The sequence below is a fragment of the Lepus europaeus genome, chromosome 12 (assembly GCF_033115175.1).
Source record: "Lepus europaeus isolate LE1 chromosome 12, mLepTim1.pri, whole genome shotgun sequence".
NCBI lineage: Eukaryota > Metazoa > Chordata > Mammalia > Lagomorpha > Leporidae > Lepus > Lepus europaeus.
The window spans coordinates 33,929,265-33,952,438 of record NC_084838.1 but is presented as its reverse complement, the minus strand read 5'-3'; the positions used below and the strand labels follow the sequence as shown (position 1 = coordinate 33,952,438).

At 38.2% G+C, this 23,174-nt stretch overlaps 1 protein-coding gene across 3 annotated transcripts in view; it reads left to right on the top strand.

The window, feature by feature from the left end:
- The window catches only part of STX17 (syntaxin 17), a 96,866-nt gene extending 75,429 nt beyond the window's left edge, over positions 1-21,437 (top strand). For all 3 annotated transcript variants that reach the window (XM_062207881.1, XM_062207883.1, XM_062207882.1), the window contains exons 5-8: positions 4,548-4,663; positions 4,740-4,790; positions 14,503-14,589; positions 15,333-21,437. In XM_062207881.1, coding sequence (XP_062063865.1) covers positions 4,548-4,663; positions 4,740-4,790; positions 14,503-14,589; positions 15,333-15,572 — 494 coding nt within the window. In that variant the 3' untranslated portion in view covers positions 15,573-21,437. The remainder of the gene's footprint in view (positions 1-4,547; positions 4,664-4,739; positions 4,791-14,502; positions 14,590-15,332) is intronic.
- Positions 21,438-23,174: the final 1,737 nt, after the last annotated feature.

Below are 23,174 nucleotides of genomic sequence, written 5' to 3'. Positions count from 1 at the left end.
ATAAGTAGATGATTTTGTATGTTATTCAGGCGATGTGTTTCTTATAAGAGGTTTTGATTTTCTTAGAAGTCTTCCTTTGAAACTAAGTTAAGCCATGACTTAGAAGTTGTTTTATTTTGACAGACAGTCTTTTGTGGATGATTGGAAAATTAATTTCACCATTTTTAAGCTATCAGAACTTGAAAATTTTTAATGAATGCTTTTGAAATAGGTTTTTAACAGCAGTTTTATTAACTTATCATTCAAAGTTTATTTATCATTGCAGTTCATGAAGTATGGAAAAAGGGAGAGAGAATATTTGTATATATAGATATAGGAAGGAAAAGCTTTAAATCTGTTATTTATTTAGCTTATTTCTTACTTCTACTAAAGTGAAGCAACTCTACTAATGTTTATTTGAATTTTTAGCCAATAATAATGTTATAAAACCAATTCTGGAATTTGAACTCAGTGATGATGGCGTATATTCTACTTGCCCCGGAACTGAAATTACTATGTCTAATGAAACAATTACAGTTTTTTACTTCTGTAGACAGGCTAAAGTTCTTCAACTTTCTTTCCTGCAGCTACAATCTAATTAGTATTTTGCCTCATCATGTGTATAGCAGTTTATAAAAGTTAAAAGTCAAAGGATAGTCAGTGAGTGATTTTTAATGCAAGCTGAAATACATTTATTATAGAAGTTGTGGAAATTAAAAGGTTTTCTTTCTTAATTGATGGCCATGCTTTGAATTCATTAGTGATGTTCAAGTTTGCAGCAGCGTCTTCTATGAAAGAGAACAGACTTCTTTGTTCTAAGACTATTTGAACTGAGATGCATACGCAGATTGGTTTCAAGTGAGACTTTAGTGACTTAAATATTTCTTATTTTTTATTGAGGGATATCTTTTATGTTTAAATGTCAAACATTTCCCATCCTGATTTTTTAGATAAAAAAATTTGTATATGATAATCTCTGTTCATGTTTTATACCCTGGCATACTTCATTTGAATCTTCTTTAATAGTACATGTGTTATAGCTTTAAAAAACTTGAGATTGGGAAAAGTTATGCTTTTCGTTTGGTATGATAACAGATTAAAGACATTAATAGTTACTATTTTTCATTATATGGGTACCATATGATGATATACATAGGACTGTAAGGTGGAAGAAAAGTTATAGAGTAATTCATTTAGCTCTGTTGAAGTGAAAATGAAAAGTGTCTTTTTGGTGATAACAGGGTATAAAGTTAATTATTTTAAGTATTGAAAAACTTGTAAAGTTAATAAATACTGGATATTTACCTAATGGTATAATATAAAATTTATTTTGTATCTAATACTTTTGTTCTTCTGTTAAGTTAAAGAAATATATCCACATGAAATTCAAAATTAAAAGAACGTGGTCATTTCTGTTAAACCTACAAATTACAAAGTCAAATGACTATGTATGCCCTTCCTAAACCACTGAAACAATTTTTCCGTAATAGGTAAAGCATTCATAACTTTGAAGATAAAGTAGTAATCTACTTTTATAAAATATTGTTTAATTGTAGACTTAAAAATGTCATTGAGCAAGAATATGAACTTTGATAGTTACTTTTAAGAGTAGATCAGGTGTCACATGTTACTGTGTCATGTCTCTGCTTGTAACTCTTCCCTTTTTTTTTTTTTTTTTTTTTTGACAGGCAGAGTTAGACAGTGACAGAGAGACAGAGAGAAAGGTCTTCCTTTTCCTTTGGTTCACCCCCCAAATGGCCGCTGCGGCCGGCTCGCTGCGTCGGTGCATTGCGCCAATCCGAAGCCAGAAGCCAGATGCTTCCTCCTAGTCTCCCATGCAGGTACAGGGTCCAAGCACTTGGCCCATCCTCCACTGCCTTCCAGGCCACAGCAGAGAGCTGGACTGGAAGAGGAGCAACTGGGACAGAATCCGGCACCCCGACCAGGACTAGAATCTGGGGTGCTGGCACCGCAGGTGGACGATTAGCCAAGTGAGCCGTGGCACTGGCCTCTGCTTGTAACTCTTCAGCAGCTCTCCACTGTCAACCTTATAAAATCCAAAGTCTTTAAATGATCTGCAAGGCTCACTGCCAGCCCACCCACCTTCCCACATTGCGTATACTTCCCACATTGCGTATTTCTTTTGCTTCATGCTGTGGTAATATCAAATTTATGATTTTATGTTAGTATATTGTTTCTTCCTGGAAGACCTGTGTTTGTACTGGTTTCACTATTTAGAATTTGTATTTCTTTCTTCTTTGCCTACTAACATCAGTTTTTGTAAAAGTAAGCCTTTCCATAAATTGCATGCCACATCAGGCTGGATCAGAGGCCACAGCTTGAAACTTCCACAAAAACTATATCTATATCTATATATATTTAGGTAGGTAGGTAGAAAGATAGATAATGTACTCATGTTGTTTGTGGTCATCTCTTTATGTGGCTGACTCTTCTAGTGTGTAAGTTCTTTGAGAGTGAGTGCTCTGTATCATTTGCTGTTTTATCCCCAGTATCTAACTATAATCTCTGGTGCCTATAACATATAATAAGTGAGGGGCAGCACTGTGCCTCAGTGGGTTAAATCCTCAGCCTTCAGCACTGGCATCCCATATGGGTGCCAGTTAGAGTTCCGGCTGGTCCACTTCCAATCCAGCTCCCTGTTGATGTGCCTGGGAAAGCAACAGAATATGGCCCAAGTGCTTGGGACCCTGCACCTACATGGGAGACCTGGAAGAAGCTCCTGGCTCCTGGCTTTGGCCTGGCTCAGTCCTGGTTGTTGCAGCCATCTGGAGGATGAACCAGTGGATGAAAGATTCTCTCTCTCCGTCTCTCTCTCTCCCTCTCTCTCTCCTCCTCTCTAACTCTGCCTTTCAAATAAATAAATAAATAAATCTTAAAAAGAAAAAAACATAATAGGTGCTCAGAAGAAGTTTTGAAATTGAACCGAAAGGCAAAATGTAGACCTTTGGATCTCTTCCTTCCATTTCCTCTGCTACATGCGTGAGTACATCATTGTCATTTCATACTGGACCTGTTGCAAAGATGCCCAACTTGCTTTACACTGTCTAATTTTCTCACCTTTCAACTTTGTCCTACAGCTATGGTGTCATTTCTAAATCTAAAATCTGATTATGGTAACTGCCAGCTTCCCAGTAGTCTTTGACTCCTCCCAACAGTTCCATATTCATATTACGAGAAAGACAAAATGCTAACATAGTTTACAGTGTCATGAATGATCTTAGCTTAGATTTCCAGCCTCACACTTTTACTTATCAAAGTCTGTGCATCACCTGTCCTCAACATCCGTAAGTTCCCAGCCTATGCACAGATTATTCTCCAAGACATGAATATTCTGTGCTTCTCCCTCAGCCTCACCTGTGTTCACGTGTATGATTTCCGTTCATCCTCAGGCTTCAGCTGCAGAGTTTTCTCTGACCATTCTCCCCTCCACAAGTCTTGGCTAAATGCTTCTCTTCTGTGCTAAGGTATCACTCCATAATTACCCGTGATACTTCTTATCTAATAATACAGACTGAACTTCACTATTAACATGTCTGTATCACACATGATATGGTAAGCTCTGTTAATAGCAGCAGTAGCAGTGGTACTTGTACTGTATATATAAGCTTATTACTGTACAAAGTGAACATGACCTTGTTTTACAAATAAGAAAAATAAGCCAGAGATGAAATTCCTTCCCAAACCAACGAGCTAATAAGTAGCCAAAGTAGGATTCTGACCCAGGTCTTTCTGACTGAGATCATGGCCCAACAGCTATATTATGTCACCTCCTCAGAACTGTTCTTAGGGTTTACCATTGTTTATCATGCCTTATCACACTGATTGGCCTAGAATACACACTTAATCAATATCAACTGAATGAATAAATGATTGGTATAAACAATTTGATGAAATAATGAAGACTTGAAAGTAGATTTTTATATATAAATCAAATTGTCATCATAGCAGTGTTTAATGAGGAAAGTCCTTAGTGAGTTCATGATTTTTTAAAACTCAGAAAAGAAGTAGAAGGAGCAATGGAGACATGAGTCAGAGGATGACTCCAAAGAGAAGAATGACAGTATATATAAAAATATACATATAGTAAGAATCAACTATTTTTATGTCAGTGAAAACACATCACTCCCCTACTTTTAACATCCTGTGTCTCTGATATTTATTAATTATTAGAGTAGCCAAATGAAAGGTTAAAGATTTAGCACGGAAAGGTGTTCAGCCTATTTTTAATGGATGTCTCTTCATGGAACACTGACCAAATAGAAAAGCTTTCCTTTAGTGTTTCTTCCACATCTCACCCAAGTTATTCAGATTGGAAACAGAGTATGTGTAGCCATTCTTTTAGATGACTTTGTAGAAAAAGAGGAAAAAAATAAGTGTATGGTACTCGTGGATAAATAATTCTATTTTTATAGAATAAGCAATTCAGTTTTAGCCTGAATTTAGTTAATATGCTTTTTACACGGCAGTGGTAATTGTTTTATGGAACTGATTCATTCTAAGACCTAACAAAGCAGGTAAATGCTAAACACGGGGTTGTGTTCATGCAGGAGAATTTCACACTACTGAGGCTGAAGCTAGCTGTCAGAGTCTGACTCAGATATATGCATTGCCTGAAATTCCTCGAGATCAAAATGCTGCAGAATCATGGGAAACCTTGGAAGCGGTATGTTAAAAATGAATTTCCTTTTGGTAGCCATGAGGCATAAAAGTAAGTAACTTCTTCTTTCTCTCTTTTTAAGGATTTAATTGAACTTAGCCAACTGGTCACCGATTTCTCTCTCCTAGTGAATGTAAGTAACTGCTTTCGGCTCAAAATTGTTATTAGAATGAGAGGCTTTTATCAATCACTAGACCTTTGATTAGAATTTTCATAGAGGTTACAATTTTTAAAGTTACAAATTTTAAAGACTTTATTGAGCTAAGGATAAAAATCTAACAGTCTTCAAATTCCAGATTAAGTCTACAAACATTTATTAAGAAGTTGTGATATAAAAGGCACTGTGTTAGATGCTTGGCATGGTAGGGAGGGCTGTGACAAAGTCGGAAAGAGAAATAAATGAAGCCTGCTATCTGCCCCCAGGGATTCTGCAGTGGGTAAAGATATACTTGGATCCCAACAGCTGAACTTTTAAGCATGATGACTAAATGTAAAAAGTAAGGTATGAAAAGAAGTATTATTAGCTCCAAGGAAAATTGTTTAGTTTCAATGGAGGAAGGCAGGAGTTGTGAGGTGGAGACATTAGGAATAGCTCCACACAGGTAGATAGTATTTGCATGAGCCTTGAGAGGTGAGTATTCACAGGTGGGAGTGAGTTCACAACAGGTGAACAAAAACGTGGAGTAGGGAAGTATATGGCCTGTTCAAGAATGACAAGTACTGCAGTATAACCAATGCATAGGGTAGCAGATTGTGATGGCATTAATGCCATACAGAAGAATTTGGACTTTACTTTGTAGGCATTAGGAGCCCCAAAAAATTTTTGTACAGGTAAGAGTCGTGTAATCCAGTCTGTGCTTTAGAGATTTCACTGTTGGCTGTGAATATTGACTGAAAAAAAAGCAGAGGTCATAGGAAGGATGACTACTTAGGAATCTATTGCATGAGTTTAACCTGGAGCCATGGCAGTAAAGCTAAAAATCAACTGAAAGGTATTTCTGGGATAGACCTAGCAGAAATTGGAGAAGACATTGTCAAAAATAAGAAACAATAAGGCTTTCTTCTGCATAATCAGGTACCAATGCTACTGCTAACACATAATGGGAAACACAAAGTAGTTTTGTTTGGAAAGAAAGAATACATTTTCTATCATTTTTCCAAAGAGTTATTATTTTACCTACCAGGAATTATGGGAAGGAAGGTATGAGTTGTGTATGTGTTTGTGTATATACATACAGACAGACAGATGTACATATCAATACAGGCCAAGTCTGTGCTTCTGTTTCTGTTCGTTGTTCTTGATCAAACCATGCTTTGGATGTTGCCCATCTTAACTTACGGTTTCCTTGATAGCTGTTTTTTTAAAAATATTTATTTTATTTATTTGAAAGGCAGAGTTACAGAGGGAGAGGGGAGAGAGAGAGGGAGAGAGAGTTGAAGAGGGAGAGGGAGAGACAGACTTCCACTAGTTCATCCCAGAATGGCTGCAATGGCCAGGGCTGGGCCAGGCCAAAGCCAGGAGCCAGGAGCTTCTTCCTAGTCTCCTACGTGGATGCAGGGGCCCAAGCACTTGCACCATCTTCTGCTGCTTTCCAAGGCACATTAAAAGGGAACTGGATCACAAATAGAGCAGCCAGGACCTGAACCAGCACCCATATGGAATGCTAGCACTGCAGAATTGTAATGGGAAGGGATTTAAAAGATCACTAATTCCTCTATTAATCCAGTTTCTCTACTCTTGTCCCAACTTCTCAAATTGTGTTTTAGCCTCTTTTTAAATAATTAAAGGGCAGGGATATTTGACAATTCAGTCCTTCTGTTTGGAGGTTCTAATTCTTAGAAGTTCTTCCTTATGTAAACTCTGCCCTATAATAACTTCTCTTTGGCACTTTTGCTGTCTACAACCACATACTTAACAAGTTTTTTCTTTTTTCATATATAAGTTTTTCAAGGTGTTGAGACAAATATCGTTATTCCTAACCCTATTCCACCCTTGATTCTTTTGTGTTCCTTCTGCCAATTTGATTTCTAGGTTTTGCAACACTGGCCCTTGGCTCTGCTTCTATTCTAGTTAGTGGATATTTTCTTGAAATGTGATGCCTAAAATTGAATGCACTAAATTATTTGAATTGTTTCTGATGCCTCTAAGTCAAAAAAAGCAAAATGAAGTCCCAAGTTTAGGTATCTGGACAATATGTTAATATATTTGACTGTAGAAGAGGATGATACAACAAGAATCCCAAAGCATCTGTTGTTTTTAGAATAAGGATGTATTCAATTATTAAAACAAATAATAGCCTCCTGCAGTTTATAAAATGTGTGCTTGTATGATTATGTAAATATGTAATTTGCCATTAGTCATAACATTATAGTACACTAAAATGTGTTTTAATGTATATAAATTATATATCAATAGTTGATTCAAGAAACATGTACAAAGTTCTTCTCAAAACAAATATATCTCCTTTCCAGTCAGGTAGGCACATGAAAGAAAATTTAAGGGTGAACGGTCATTTAACAGTTATATGTTTCATTAGGTTATATAAGCAGCTCATAACCTCAGCCTAAGGGAGATTTGTGCAGGAATATTATGACCCTAGCTCTATACAAATGCCCTATTTATAACAATCTGTGTAAGGACATGAGGCAGAATGCTGTTTGGCAAAAGCTCAAAGGAGAACCCCTGATTATTATTCCAGGATGACTGAGTTCTCATGATCGCATGGCCAAGGACTCACAGAAGCTCCATTTAGGTATAGAATGACCTGGGAACATGACCAGAGTGACCACATCCTCTTATTATCATCACATGGATGTGATAGTATCTAGGCAAATTAACCATTCATTTAAGAAACACATTCTATGTACATATCTCTATGATAAGCTCAGTAAGGAATCGAGAATAGTGTAAAAAAGAACCTACAAGATAGTGATAATGATTGTAAAACATTGTGAATCTATTTATTATACAAATTATACACATAGGAAGTTAAAATTATGAATTTGTGATACATATATTTTATCACAACAGAAAGAACTTACAAAGCCATTGAAAAATCAATATATGGCCAATAAATGTTATTGAATTAATATCTACCTTATTCCATTTTTCTTCAACTTTTATTGCTCAAGAGTCCCCTTTTCTTCTTATAATTTTGTAACCAGCCCTATTTCTGGTGAAGGAGGATTTAAAGAACCTTGGGTCAGTAGGTAAACAGCATATCACCCTTGCTGCTGATCTTGCTTTGATTTATATCTTTTGCCATAGTCCCTGTGACTTTCGAAATCCAATTTTATTCTGGATGCATAAAAACTGGGATGCAATGAATTAGATAAGATTCCCCCAGTAGTTACCTATATGATCCTCTGAAGTTATTCAAAAACATTGTCAAATATGAGATAATGTCTGTTAGTTTCCATCCTCTTCCCTTCCAGTGACCTCAGTTGCGTTCCTGTTTTAGTCTTTCTTTAATTCCCTCTTTGGTTCCTTACATAAAATTCTGTTTTTGCCACCACCATTTAGTCTCTTTTCTACTACTGAATACTCTGATGTCAGCATCCTTCTTATGTACTCTGTTTATGGCTTACTTTGGGCCAATATAATGCCTGTATATCATAGAGTTTGATGTTTGTTTCTGAGCTTTTATATATATATATACATATATATATTACATAATTATGTATATATATAATTGCGTATGATCTGGTCATATAAATGTGAAATTGTATATGATTAAGGAATGTATATAACATAACAATAGTGGTTCAGAACCAGGATAGCTCTATTTTGACTGGATTGACCACAATCTAAGACTAGAGGTTGGTCTTGAAATCTGGCTGGAACTTAGGAAGAAATAAATTAAAATACCTGCAGTATTATTTGGCATTATCTTCTTAAAGAAGCTCATAGCTGGGGCTGGTGCTGTGGCACAGTAGGTTAATACTCCACCTGTGGCACCAGCATCCCATATGGGCACTGGTTCTAGTCCTGGCTGCTCCTCTTCCGATCCAACTCTCTGCTATGGCCTGGGATAGCAGTGGAAAATGGCCCAAGTCCTTGAGCCCCTGCACCCACGTGGGAGACCTGGAAGAAGCTCCTGGCTCCTGGCTTTGGATCGGCCCAGCTCCGGCCATTGCAGCCATTTGGGGAGTGAACCAGCAGTCGGAAGACCTTTCCCTCTGCCTCTCCCTCTCACTATCTGTAACTCTACCTCTCAAATAAATAAATTTTTTAAAAAATCTAAAAAAAAAAAAAGTTCATAGCTTTCCAAGAATATGAATAAAGCTATATAGCCACTATCAAAACTTTCCAAGGAAGAACATTATACTGATGTCAATGGATTTGGGGATGAATTTGTGAATGTATTCCTATTACTTGATATTGAGGATGCTTGGCCCACAGTGTCAACAGCAAACATTCTAGAAGAAAACAATTCCTCATTAGATTTTTATTCATCTGCCCAATTTGCTTTCTTACTCAATAAGTAAAATAAATTTCCACAGAATCTTAGATGCTCCTATTATAGCTCATCAAGATTCAATTATTTTTAGACTGTTAGACGGACCTAATTCAGTGTTCCTTAAAATGAAAAACATAGAGGTATCCTTAGAGTCTTGAGGTTTTTGTTTGTTTGTTTGTTTGTTTGTTTGTTTTTTGTCTTTAAAAAGTAGGTCTAAGTTTGGAGATTCCTTAGAAACCTGAATATAGCCCTACCACATGACCCAGCCATCTCACTCCTTGGAATTTACCCTAAGGAAATTAAATTGGCAAATAAAAGAGCTGTCTGCACCTCAGCTCAATTCACAATAGCTAAGACATGGAATCAACCTAAATGCCCATCAACAGAAGACTGGATAAAGAAATTATGGGATATGTACTTTATAGAGTACTATACAGCAGTAACAAAAAATGAAATCCGGTCATTGCAACAAAATGGAGGAATCTGGAAAACATTATGCTGAGTGAAATAAGCCAGTCCCAAAGGGACAAATATCATATGTTCTCCCTGATTGGTGACAACTAACTAAGCACCTAAAAGGAAATCTGTAGCAGTGAAACTGACACTATGAGAAACAATGACTTGATCAGCCAACCATTGGTTGAACTCTTTAATTAACAGACAATAATTCTTAGGAGTTTAAATTTAACTGAAAAGTGATCTCTGTTAAATATAAGAGTGGGAATAAGAGAGGGAGGAGATGTACAGTTTGGCACATGCTCACTCGGACTTACCCCTAATGGTAGAACTAGAAATGTGCCAGGAGATTCCAATTCAGTCCCATCAAGGTGGCATGTACCAATGCCATAGAACTAGTCAAAGTGATCAGTTTCAGTTCATAATTGATCATAATGACAGGATTAAGTGTCAAAAGGATCACAAAAACAAGACTAGTGTCTGCTAATACTAACTGCTAGAACTCAAAAGGAGAGAACGATCCAACGTGGGAAGTGGGATACACAGCAGACTCATAGAATGGCAGATGTCCTAAACATCACTCTGGCCTCAGAATCAGCCCTTAAGGCATTCAGATCTGGCTAAAAAGCCCATGAGAGTTTCTCAGTCATGGAAAGCCAAGACACTGTGGCAAAAAAAAAAAAAAAGACCTAAATGAAAGATCCCAGTAGAAAGAACGGGCCATCAAAGAAGGAGGTACCTTTCTCTGAAGGGAGGAGAGAACTTCCACTTTGATTATGGCCTTGTCTAAATGAGGTTGGAGTTTGTGAACTCAAGAGGCTTCCATAGCCTTGGCAGCTCATGACAAGAGCCTCAGGTGATTACTGACGTCATAAATAAGAGTGTTAGTTGTTAAATCAACAACAGAAGTCACTGTGCACCTACTCCCCATGTGGGATCTCTGTCCTTAATGTGTTGTACTGTGCAAATTAACAGTAAAACTACTACTCAAACAGTACTTTATACTTTGTGTTATCTGTGTGGGTGCAGTCTGTTGAAATCTTTGCATAGTATATACTAATTTGATCTTCTGTATATAAAGATAATTGAAAATGAATCATGATGAAGAATGGGATGGGAGAGGGAGTGGGAGATGAGATGGTTGCAGGAGGGAGGGAGGTTATGGGGGCGGGGAAAGCTGCTATAATCCAAAAGTTGTACTTTGGGAATTTTTATTTATTAAAGTTTAAAAAGTAGGTCTATACTATGTTCTAGTGTGAGAAACATGGCAGAGTCCATTATAGATGGATTAGCTCATCCCTAAGGGATGTTGAATATGTCTTTGGGATAAATTATAAATTATCAACAGAGTTTGAAGATGGTCACACGTTGGAGGCCTTAGTAAAATTAAAACAAACGGGGGCTGGTGTTGTGATGTAGTAGGCTAAGCTTCTGCCTGCACACCAGCGACCCATGTGGACGCTGATTCAAGTCCCAGCTGTTCCTCTTCCGATCCAGCTCTCTGCTATGTCCTAGGAAAGCAGTGGAAGATGGCCTGAGTGCTTGGGCTCCTGTACCTAGGTGGGAGACCCAGAAGAAGCTCCTGGGTCCTGGCTTCTGGCTTCTGATCAGCCCAGCTCCAGCCATTGCAGCCATCTGGGAAGTGAATCAGTGGATGGAAGACCTTTCTGTCTCTCCCTGTCTGTAACTCTATCTCTCAAATAGATAAATAAAATCCTAAGAAAAAGATGTAAACAAATATAAACAAATCAGAAGCAGAAAGGGGAAGTTGCTAGATAGAAGTGAGGTAACTTCTGCTTCACCATTGAGATAGGAGCTTGCTTTTGTAGACTGGATAGGCTTGTGTGTATTTGGTTTGGCTTAGAATTACAGAGCCAAGGACATAGTGGACCAATGTTGACCAGATTCAGCTGTGAATGGAGTCTTGTTTGCATTCTACTGATAATAATTGGCAGTTTTTGACACCACTTTGCTGCCTATCTGTAATCATTGTGTCAATGAGTTTGTCCTTTCTTGAGAAGTGGAATTTGAAGACATAGGCAGTTTAGAATTCACATCAAGCAAAATAAGGGGAAGAGAAAGGCAGATGTGTGTAATGGAAGGTTGGCTGTTGATTCCAGGATAGAGGCTCTCTGCCTTATCCCCATGCCCCCACTCCATATGTGAGCAGGTTTCCTGATGTCAGTGAATAAGTACTTACAGATGTAGGCTGCTTGCCAGGGTGAGGGAGCCTCATCCAGTGCTTGTGATTGCATTGATGGAAGGCTTCATAGTTCAGGTCATCAGTGATCCCAGAATTATTTTTCTTGTAGTTTCTCCTCCAATTATTCCAAATAATTTTTGCAAAAAAAATTAAAATTAAACAATCTTGAAATTTCACTTTAAAAGAAAAGTTTTACATACTGCATTGTTCAACCTTTCTTTAGGAAGGAACATTAAAAACATTTCCCTGAGACCTTGCGATCATGCTTAGGGAATGGGAATGGCAATAATCCTGGAAGTTTCCTCCTTCTTGCTGGAATTATTTTTGGCTGAGGGGAGGGAGACACATTGAATATTCTTCCTCTCCCCATCAACTCATCAAGATCTGAAGGTTGATTGCAGAGTTTTACCCCTGTGATTTATCTGCTAGCACAGACTGTTACAGGCAAAAGTGTAAAGTGTCAAGGGTGTCTCAAATGGAAACCTAAAAGAGTGTCAGAAGTCCAGGCAAGTTGGATATAATTAGTGCTGGCACTTTTGCTTCTCTAGACAAGAAAAAGAAAGATGACTTAAAGTTTTACTGTGAGAAAAATGGAAATTGGATGAATGAATGTTAGGAGAGATCTCATGTTTTACTGCCCTAGAATTTTCAAGCATCATAGGAAAAAGCTTATTATATTTTTTGATGGAAAGATGAGAGTTAACACTTTTTTGGGAAGATCAGGATGATTTTTTTCTATTTTCTCCTCTTACTTGGCAGACATCTCATTTTATTCTTTCTTTGGCCCTATGAGCTGTAAGTATCATTATCCTCATTTGATAGCTGAAGAGTGCCTGAGTAATTTTGTCCTGGGGCAGATAGTGGCAATGCTGGGATTTGAATATAGAATATCTGACCAAAGGCTGTGCCCTTAATCTTATCATATATAATGATTTTTAAAGGGTGAGAAATGGAAGCATCAGCATCACCTGTGAACTTATCAGAACTCAGGAACTCTGAAAGTGGGACCCAGCAAGCTTTGTTTTAAGAAGCCCTCCAGGCATCTCTGCTGCATGCTCAAGTTGTACTTGTCTCTGACAGAGATGTTCAAAGGAGAACGGATAAAGGACTTTTTAAAGGGTTGTGTTACAGATGCTAAGACAGTGGTAGAGAATGGCTGACGGTATAGTGCCCAAGTTGCCGTGTGGGACTCCTTACAACCCATATAAGAGTGCCAGGCTCTGCTTCTGATTCTAGATTCTTGCTAATGTGCACCCTGGGAGGCAGCAGGTGACAGCGCAAGTACTTGGAACCCTCCCCCCATGTAGAGCACCTGGACTGAGCTTGGTTCCTTTCTCCACCTGGCCAAGCCCTGGTTGTTGCAGGCATTTTGGGGAGTGAACCAGTGGATGGGAGAATTCTGTCTCTCTGCCTTTCAAGTAGAAATAAATTTTAAAAAACATAGTAGTGGAGAATATTAGAATGAAAGAATACCACAGAAGTCCCAATATATGTGAAAAGGCACATATTGAATGGATGAGAAAGGAAGGCATGTTAATAATGCTAATGGGAAACAACTGTCAGAAAAAATTGGCTGTGTTGTGTGGGCTTCATGTCCTCAAATGAAATGATGATTGGAATCAGAATAGTGTTATTTATGTATAGTGTTATTTATAAATAAATAGGTCAAGGGCAAATACTTCTCTAGGTTATTTCTCACTCATTGTAGAAAGTGACATTTATTTGGGATCAGAGACAGATTCTTCTCTTTTGTTCTGCAAATTAAAAACAAAATAGTCTCTCTACTAATTGTGGTGGTCATTATATCAGTTTATATATTTCTCAAAATTCATCATACTGTACCATTAAAATGGGTGCATATTAAAATTCTATCTAAAAATTTTTTAGACATTTAAAAAGTGGAATGTGTTTCTGTGGCAACTTCCTGTCACTGGAGGTGATGAACAGAGGACTGGTAACAACCTGTCAGAAATGGGGGAGGGGGGGGCACATTGGAGAGTTGCACTTGATGACCCAGCATTTCTTCTACCCAGAAATCATGTGAATCACAGTCACTGTTCTCTCAGCACAGGTGTGGTGATTTTATGTAGAATGCTCTATTAATATGTTTTATCTGAGCCATTTTAACTTGTCATGAATTTAAAATATATTAAAGTATACAGGCGTAAAACATAGGATGGTAAGTTCATTCAGTACTCCCTACTGCTTATCACAAGTAGAAAGATTTCACGGTAAATCATATTGTAGTCTTATCCCTAAAACACAGCAGTTTGTATTTAATGGATCAAAGGCACTTTAACTCCTAAGGTAAATTTGCCTGCTTTAAACAGGATCTTCAAAAAAGATAAGTTAGAGAGGTTTTTTTTGGTCCGATTTTTTTTTTTCCATCAAACCCAACCTGACATGAAAATGCTTATTTGGATATTTTCCTGTGGAAAGTCGATGCATTTGGAGAATATGTTTATATGTTTGAATGTATTTCAGTGTGAGGTGCCTTTTGCTGGAAAGGTGCCACCCTTTTATTACCAAATAATTAAGTCTCCCTCTTTTTTTCACGAAAGTGAATTTGTACCTTCGGCATGGTTTATCAGATGCTATTAATGAACCATTATTAAGACTGCAAGGCTGCAATACCCGGGGCCCTGATTACAGGAATTAAAATAGTGTGTGTTGGCTTCCTGCTGATCCCCAGCAGGCATGCTCACTCATAATTCCTTTGCATCTAGTCTCAGCAGGAGAAGATTGACAGCATTGCAGACCATGTCAACAGTGCTGCTGTGAATGTAGAAGAGGGAACCAAAAACTTGGGGAAGGTAAGATTCTGCTCCTGCTGACAAATCAATGGTACTCTGGCTCCCAGGAATCTCTAATATTAACCCGATTGATCTGCTCTCTTCACTGTTGAGAGAACCAGCAATTAAGGAAGTAAGGAAGAAATGACACATAGGTGGTGCCAGAAATCAATGGTTGTAATATTCTACTCTAAGATTCATTCTATCAGGAGAGGAATTTTTTCAAGGAGAGAATTAACTGTACCCTACTGTTAGCTATTTGGTGTTTCAAGGGAATATGCACAGAGGTCCAGGGAGAGGAGGGTTGCAAGAATCCAGTCAGAGCAAGACTATAAGGACATAATAGCACATGTGGAGTAGGATCATCTGTTTTCCATAGGATCTTGTTTTTAACCCCAGATACATAACATGGAATAATCTCTGTGCAACATAAAAGCTTGAAGCAAGGGTGGGAATCTGTGACTGCAGAAACTGTTTAAATAAACCAGTCAGATAGTTCATGGATTGTTTTACAAGTAAAATCAATTTGTTAGCTGTCCACTCTTTATAGCTCATTTTTCCAACTTCTGATCATTGGAACAATTGCAGTACCTGTGGAATATTTTCTTTCCTCTGCCCCCACAAGCCCCACAAATATAATCTCTAAGTTTAATTATGTACTAGGAGTTAAATAGGCATTGCAAGGAGTAATGAGAGGAAAATGCACATCACCACAGGCAGATATTCTCAACTCAATTTCTAAATTGAATTTTTTTTTTTTACAGGCTGCAAAATACAAGCTGGCAGCTCTGCCTGTGGCAGGTGCACTCATCGGAGGAGTGGTGGGGGGTCCGATTGGCCTCCTTGCAGGCTTCAAAGTGGCAGGAATTGCAGCTGCACTTGGTGGTGGGGTGTTGGGCTTCACAGGTGGAAAATTGATACAAAGGAAGAAACAGAAAATGATGGAGAAGCTCACTTCCAGCTGTCCAGATCTTCCGAGCCAAACTGAAAAAAAATGCAGTTAAAAACTACATTTTGGTATTATTGGAGCCAATGTCTATTCTAATGAGGACCTTTGCTGCTGTTGGACACTTAGTTTTTGAAATCAAGTATATCAAGACAGCAGCCCTACAAGTGGATGCTCACGCAAGTTTGAACTGTGATAAAACATAGTTTGTTGTTTGCTAGGGTGTGAATGGAAATGTTAGAGATTGAGGAGCCAAGGCTGAGGCTGTATCATTTCTGTTAGGTAAAGTTTAAAGACTGCCAAAGAGCAAATTTTCTGCCTGGAAATGTGAAACCTCTGATAATGACTTAAGATGTGTAAAAATGTTGAGTTATGGAAGGAACTGTTCTTCTATAATTCTGAATTAGAGACCTTAAGACTAAGTATATTTCTAGATTATTTAGGCCTTTTGGCAAGGAAAAGAATGGGAGTTCAGAAGCCTTTCTTACCAATACCAGATAGAGAAATCAAGACCTGGTAAGGGCACAGGTGGACTACTTCATGGAGTCCATTAAGGGAGCCCTAGAGCAGTTTGGTCCAACTGTGTATTCTGATGAAAGAAATTTAAAGTGTTAAGAAAATGGAAAGGCAGGCACAACTTCTCTCTCAAATATCTCTATTTGTGACACTAGCTTTTCTGAACTCCTCTGCCTTTCTTAAATAAAAAACACAGAATCTCATGTGGTAGGATACTTACTAAACCAGTCACCAAGCTCGCTCTGTTAGCCAACATTATCTAACATGGCAAAGATCTGGTGTCCTTTGCCTTCCCGTCCTTTTAATTGTCACCAGTTCTTTGGTTTGTGGGGTAATTCCACCCTCATATAATGAGCCGTTTCCTCTTGATCTGCCTTTTCATATTGTCTTTTATCTCTCTTCATTCTTTTCTGTAACCTCTAGGTTTAAAAAAAAGAAAATGAAATGTATTTCCAATGTTGGTAGAGTTTGAGCTAAAACGAGTGGGGTGTAGGTAAGGATGTCAGACCATTTCATGGGATGTCTTCCAATTTCTAGGGGCTAATGTGTCTACCACAAAGGGGTTTCTCTGACCCTATTTTCCCTTTAGCTGGCCTTTGGGAGAGCTAAGAACTAGCTTCTACCTCAATTCCATTACCACTGTCCTTTTTCCAGGCTTTGGTATTTGATGCTTTCCTTGACTTCCCATGTGTTGCTGTTTCTTCCCAAGAATGGTGTTCATACTTCCACTTTCTCACAGTTGTTGAAAGGCAAAGCCTAGTGCCAAGAATCAAACCAAATGCAGGATTTGTGGTGCTAATCCTAACGCTTGACATTGACAACAAGCATGGTCCAGCCCAATCTCATGTCTATCTCAAACAGCAAAGTGTTTAAATTTAAAAGAAAAAAGGAATTTAAGATTATAGGCAACTTCATTCTACACCCAACTGTTTTGGAAAAGGAAGGAACTATCTTTTGCTTTACTGTTTATTCTGAGGGCAAGATCGGGCACCTACAGCCCAACAGGTGGAGCTGTCTCTTCCTGGGAGCTGAGGTTTATCAGGGAGTCAAATGGTTTGTCACTTAACTTTTCACTTCTGTGTCTAATCTATAGACCTTTTTTCCTTATTCCTTTTGAATCTCACCAATGAATTCTAGTGAGACAAAGCACTATTTCTTATCCTTAAGTAACCTGAAAGTATCAAGTATTTTTACCTGCTGACTTATATCTCTAATAATATTACCAAGAAGGAAATACTTTGAATAAGTAGCAGATTCTGATCCAGTATCTGATATTAGATTCCTTTTTGGTTGGGACAATTGCTTTTGAATTCTACCATTTTTCTATTTTCTGGTCCTTGTCATCTCTTTAACACATGGTATTCAAACATAAATGAGACTCAGAACTCAGCAGGTGCTTACTTAAAACAAGATTCCTAACACTCAGTCCCACAGGTGATTCTGATGTAGCCAGTCCAGCCTGGTCAGCTGAAATTATAACTCTAAGGTATAGTTGCTAAAGTATTCAGCGGTATCACTTAATTCTGTGTATTCCAGTGTTATACTCTTCTTCACTACTGCCCATTACTCCACTCTGCCAACCCCAAAATTAGCTCTACTTAGAACTGAACATCTTAGCAACAATACTAGGGACTCGATAATGTAAGGCTGTTTTCCTGAAGAGGAGGCCTGTATTTGAAGTATACATTTTGTTTGGGGATCTCTCATTTTTACTGAGCCAGTGTAGGACACCTCTATATGTGCACTCATATAAGCTTTTGACTTTTTCTGCTCATCAGATATGGAATATTACACTAGCAGTTTTAATGCTTAGGCAAGGTACAGTCCTTTAAAAAAGTTTTATAATTTAAAATTATTTAGAAATTGTGTCCTGTTTCTCTAATGATAGAAACTTCTAGAAGTGATTAATAAACTATACATGACATGCATATAAACTACAAAGTGTTTATAAATTAATCCATCTGATACAGAAATCAATCTTAAAATTTCATTTAGTTTCCTATAGTATCAAATTAAGTTTATCTTTTCTATGATCCATGTGTTTTTATTGTAGGAAGTAAGGAACACTCTGTAGAGTGTAAAATTTGTAGGGGCTCATCTGGATAAAGGCAGCACTCTTAGGGACTTGTTGATGTAATTGAGAATTTCTCTGTAGAACAGAGACTGTGAAACTTTCCCTGCAACCCACAGTAAAAACTGCACTTACGTAAATACTCAAGATATGCATAAGGAAACAACACTTACTTTTATGAAAAGGGCATTCTGATGCTTTTATTGTTTCACTTTTTAAAATAAGCCAGTTGCAACCCACTACACTGATTTAATAACCAATGAGTTGCTACCCTTAGTTTGAAAAAACCACCCTTACAGAGGAACTGACAGTTATTGAAGACCTTCTGTGTGCCAGGTACTTCCCTAGGCATTTTGCAGGTATGGAAACTGAGCTTCAGAGGAACTGAATAGTTTACAGAGGGTTACTCAGCACCAAAGACGTGAGCCCAGACGTTAACTAGGTTTGTTGAACTGCAGAACTCTCACTGTGCTGCTTCTCTATACAAAACTGAGATGGGTCCTTGCTCTGCTTTACACAAACACCCACACAGGCTGCAAGGTAGGCTTGGAAACTACATAACTCATTCATTTGCATTTTTAAAACAATTGTTTTTCTAAATCTCCTAACTGCTTGCCAAGTGTCCAACAGCCCCCAAAATTGTAGTGGTGGCTGATGCAATAGTGCATCATGCTGAATCTGGACCCTGGACTGTGACTGTCTCCACCCCACTCGAACATCTTAGAGTTTTTTATAATTTCCTTATATTCCTGGGTTATAACCATTGTTAAAACAGTGCTTTTTAGATAATTTTAAAATAAATTTTAATACTTTTTATGACAAATGTAACTCGTAGAGTCAGATAATTATTTAAATAGATACTCTTGGGTAGCCAAGGACTTAGTGTAGTGACATTAGGATTACACTGACCATTTTTTTTAAAGAGTTTTCCTTTGTTATTGGTTCCAAAGACATTTTGCAAACCACATAAGAAAGCCATCTCCATTTTTATTAGTCACAGACTATACTCTCTTATCCTTATGATTGCACTTCCTTCTTCAGTTTCAGTTTTCTTCTGCTGGCCTAAATCTCTCCAGGTATCTTCAGGAGCCAGTGTCCTAAGATTGCTTAAAACTGACCAGAGCTCCTGGGGGAAGGACCATGAGGTTTTACTGCATGGCGTTCTATAAAGTGAGAATCCCACAAGTCCCAAAACCACCATCTGTGGGCTGCTGCCTACCCTCATTTGCTTCAAGGAGCACTTAAACAGGAGTAAGGACCAGATCCTGCAAATACCAATCACAAGAAGTTGAAGGAACATAAATACATAACAAACAGGATTTTTCTCCCATAAAGTACAGAAGCCAAACCACACTTTATGTCAGTTTGTAAAATGAAAGGCGTTTGTTTCTCAGGGTCCCACTGCCCTTCGTTGCTGCTGCGTGAAATCCTCAGGAGGAGGGAGGAAGGGAAGCCTGGGGGAAAGGTGCTCCTGGGAAATGGGTCATTTCTTGACATGAAGTAGAAAGTGGCGGGAGCACGCAGGTGCCCTGGATGTTGGCTAACACTCATCAGTAGTCAGAGACCCGGGGGAGGTAGGCAAACTTCCCCTATAGCCTAAACTCATAGAAAATGTTAAGGTTTTGTTTGTGTTTTTATTAGCACTTTCTTTCTAAGAAGTGGTTCTCACTATTTATAGTCACTAATCTGACTATAATATTTTTTACATAACTTTTACATAAACTTTTACATAAACTTTTGGGGTATCAAATAATAAATGGTAAAAGATTCACTTAGTGTCTAACCTACTCCTCCCAAGGAAATTAGTTGATTGTGTTGGACAAGAAATGGATCTCTGCAATATTAAAGAAAACATGAAAGGTGCCAAAGGCAAATGAGCAGTTCAAAATTACATAGTGGGCACAAGAGCTAGAATTAGGGTCTAAGAAAAAAAAAATCCCTAAAGTAATTTGAGTTTTAGCTGTGCCTTATCAGGTTGCCTGCTGAGGCTTATGGTCTTTTGGATCAGCCTTAGCATCCCAAATCAGCTGTAACAGAGAGAGAACTGGATGGGGGAGTCCCGAGAGCAGAGTGTTCTAGTTTGGGCTCCATCATCTGAAGTTTATTATCAGGGATAACTGCCTTTGGGACTCCCCTAGTGCTAGTGTTGGCCACTAACTTGACTCCCTCCATTTTTTTTTTTTTTAAGATTTATTTTATTTATCTGAAATGCAGAGTTATAGAGACAGAAGGAAGGAGAGCGAGCGAGCGAGCGAGCGAGTACTTCCATGCACTGGTTCACTCCCCCAAATGGTCACAATGGCCAGGGCTGGGCCAGACCAAAGCCAGGAGACAGGAGCTTCTTCTGGGTCTCCCATGTGGATATAGAAGCCCAAGCACTTTCTTTTTATCTACCCTGGTCCTGCCAATTTTACTTTAAATTTGAGTTGTATCCATTTCTAAATATATCCTAGTCATCACTCTAGTAGCAGACTGTTGCCTTCCTGTTGCCCTATAGTTGATCTTCCTCAACTTTTAAGCCTCTCAGTTTCTTACATCACTGCCATAGGAATAAGAACCAAGTCCATCTTTCATTTTTCTGCAGAAAATTTTTCAGTGGCTCCACTTAAATACCAAATAAAGTTCAAATCCCTTGGACTGACATTCACAGTCTTCCATATTCTGGTCCTAACTTTAACTCTTCAACTCAGTACTAGCTACCTGGTAGTGTCACTGAAAATGAGATATTCTACAAGAACGATTTTAGGGTTTTCTGTGGTGAAGGCACAAACTCACAATAAACTATGTTTACATTCTCTGGCCTAAAATATTTTCTTTGTAATACTTATTTTGCAAAAGCAGTCAACTGAAATCTTTTTAAGCTCTTGTACAGGCCTAAAACATGTTTCCGAAAGAAATACTGTTCCTAGAAGAAACTAAATTCAATTTCTGAACCTTGAAAACATCTTAACCTTCAGACAATGTCAATGTCAATGTTGTCACGTGTGCACCTCAGAGGCAAGCACGAGAATTCTTCAGCAGCATAACTAACCCAGCCTTGGACGGACCATCGTCTAACCCCTGTGAAAAACTTCACTCATACATATGTGAGAAAGGTAGTCAGAAGTACACAATGTGCATACTCTTCTCCAGCATTTGAAATTTTTTTATAGTAAGAAGATGTTTACTTGGGTTTCACTAATTAAGCCCCCTAAAGATGTCTTCCGTTTTGTTGTTAAACCCTTGATGTTAGCCACAATCACCACAGGAAAAGCCCAATGTTGAGAATCCCCGCAAATGTTACTGAATCCATTTGTCATGCATTATGTTGCCAAGTGGTGCTTGAATAAGGAACCATGCAATAAATTCATTGAAAATTTAACTGAACTCCTGTTGTATATTAAATGTTGGGAAAATATCAGACCTACAGAATCTTCATTCTGGCTAATGAAATCTGATCCAGCAAAAAGTAAAATACAGTAAGTATCCTAGAAGAAGTGAACAAAACAATACAAGGGCATAAATAATAGAATGACTAACTCTGCTTGGAAAAGGGGGAAGACTGTAACATGGTGGTTGGACAACACCCTCAGAACAGGCCTGATTAACGATGGTGCTTCGGGCTTCTACTGTAGAGGAACTGCCATGTGCAAAGGGCACAAGGTGTGCTTAGGGAGCACCAACAAATTAAATGTAGCTGAGTGATGAAGACGATTAGGTGGAAATACATTCTAATACACTTTCTTTAAAAATTTAATCCTGTGTTTAAAGGAACTGATGCTTTGTGCTATTACCGTCTGTGTTTCTCATTTTGCTTTTGTTGCCAGGGGAAAAAAACCCTCACATTGCTGGTATATTTAGCATATTTGCTTTCCTCTCCTGTACATAAGATTTGTTTTCTTACCTCTGTGAGATCCCCTGCTTAATACTGAATGCCCGCTTTCTTCCTGTCTCACTATCCTTTCCATAAATATTTGTTGAAAACCCACTGAGAAAAGTCATGAAATTATTCTTAGAGTGCCAGTCCTTCACAGTCCACTTTTCCATCTTTACACATAAACATTTCTTGAAGCTGTGATTCGGTGGCTCCCACTTCCATTTGTGGTTAATTCTGCAATGTTTTAGGACTTCAAAGGGTTGGAATTCTTTCCTTTGTGGTGGTATGCCCACCCCAACTAGACTGTAAGCTTCCTCCAGGTCAGGGACGCTGTCACATTCCTGACATGAAATACAGTGATCAGTGGCAAACAACATCCCTAGTTAGTGATTCTCAGATGATGAGGTCATAGCATGTAAGTCTGCTCTCTTTGGGGGACACAACTTTCTAAGCCATACCCACTTCTGTATATTGACAGAATGAATAACGTGACCGAAGAAATCTGAAAAATATCTCTAGGACTTAGAAGCTATGAATTCCAATTTTCAGATGGAGGTAAAGATATTTCTTTTTCTTACTAAAAGTCATGACTTAGAAGAGAGGATATAGAGTAAATCAATTTGGGTTGATTTATTTTCTGTCTTCCCATCAAATTGGTGGAGTCAGAGTCACCGGGACCTAGGGATATATAGTCTGATGGACTAGTACCAACACTGGGTCTATCAGCAAGAATTTAATGGCTTTGTCAAGCAAACAGAAAATGGAATTAGGCAAGAACGGGGCTAGAAGAGGGAGACACTAGCCAGGATTTGAACCCAGGTCTCCAATGCTAAGGCTTATACACTGATTTTATCAGAGCCTCTTAGTGAGCTGGTAGAAAAGTAACAGTGTTGGACACGTAGTAATCCTCCATAGCTCCTTTCTGCTCTAGGTTGTATCATTGGTAATAGCCTGCTGCCACCTGTCTGGGTGTGATTGTAAAGTACTATACGTAACTTTGGAGGAACCAGAAAATAAGGGGTAAATTTTGATTCTAAAAGCCACAGACCTGGAAATTTACCTTTGAATCCTCAAAAATGTCTGAAACAGACTGTTAAGCAGTGTTTCAAATCAGAAACCCATGCTCATTAGTCAGAATTGATGTCACCAGTGACGCTGTGTTTTATTTCCCCTTCTTGTGCTATGGTTAGGGCAAGACAAAATACCAGGCTTTCGAG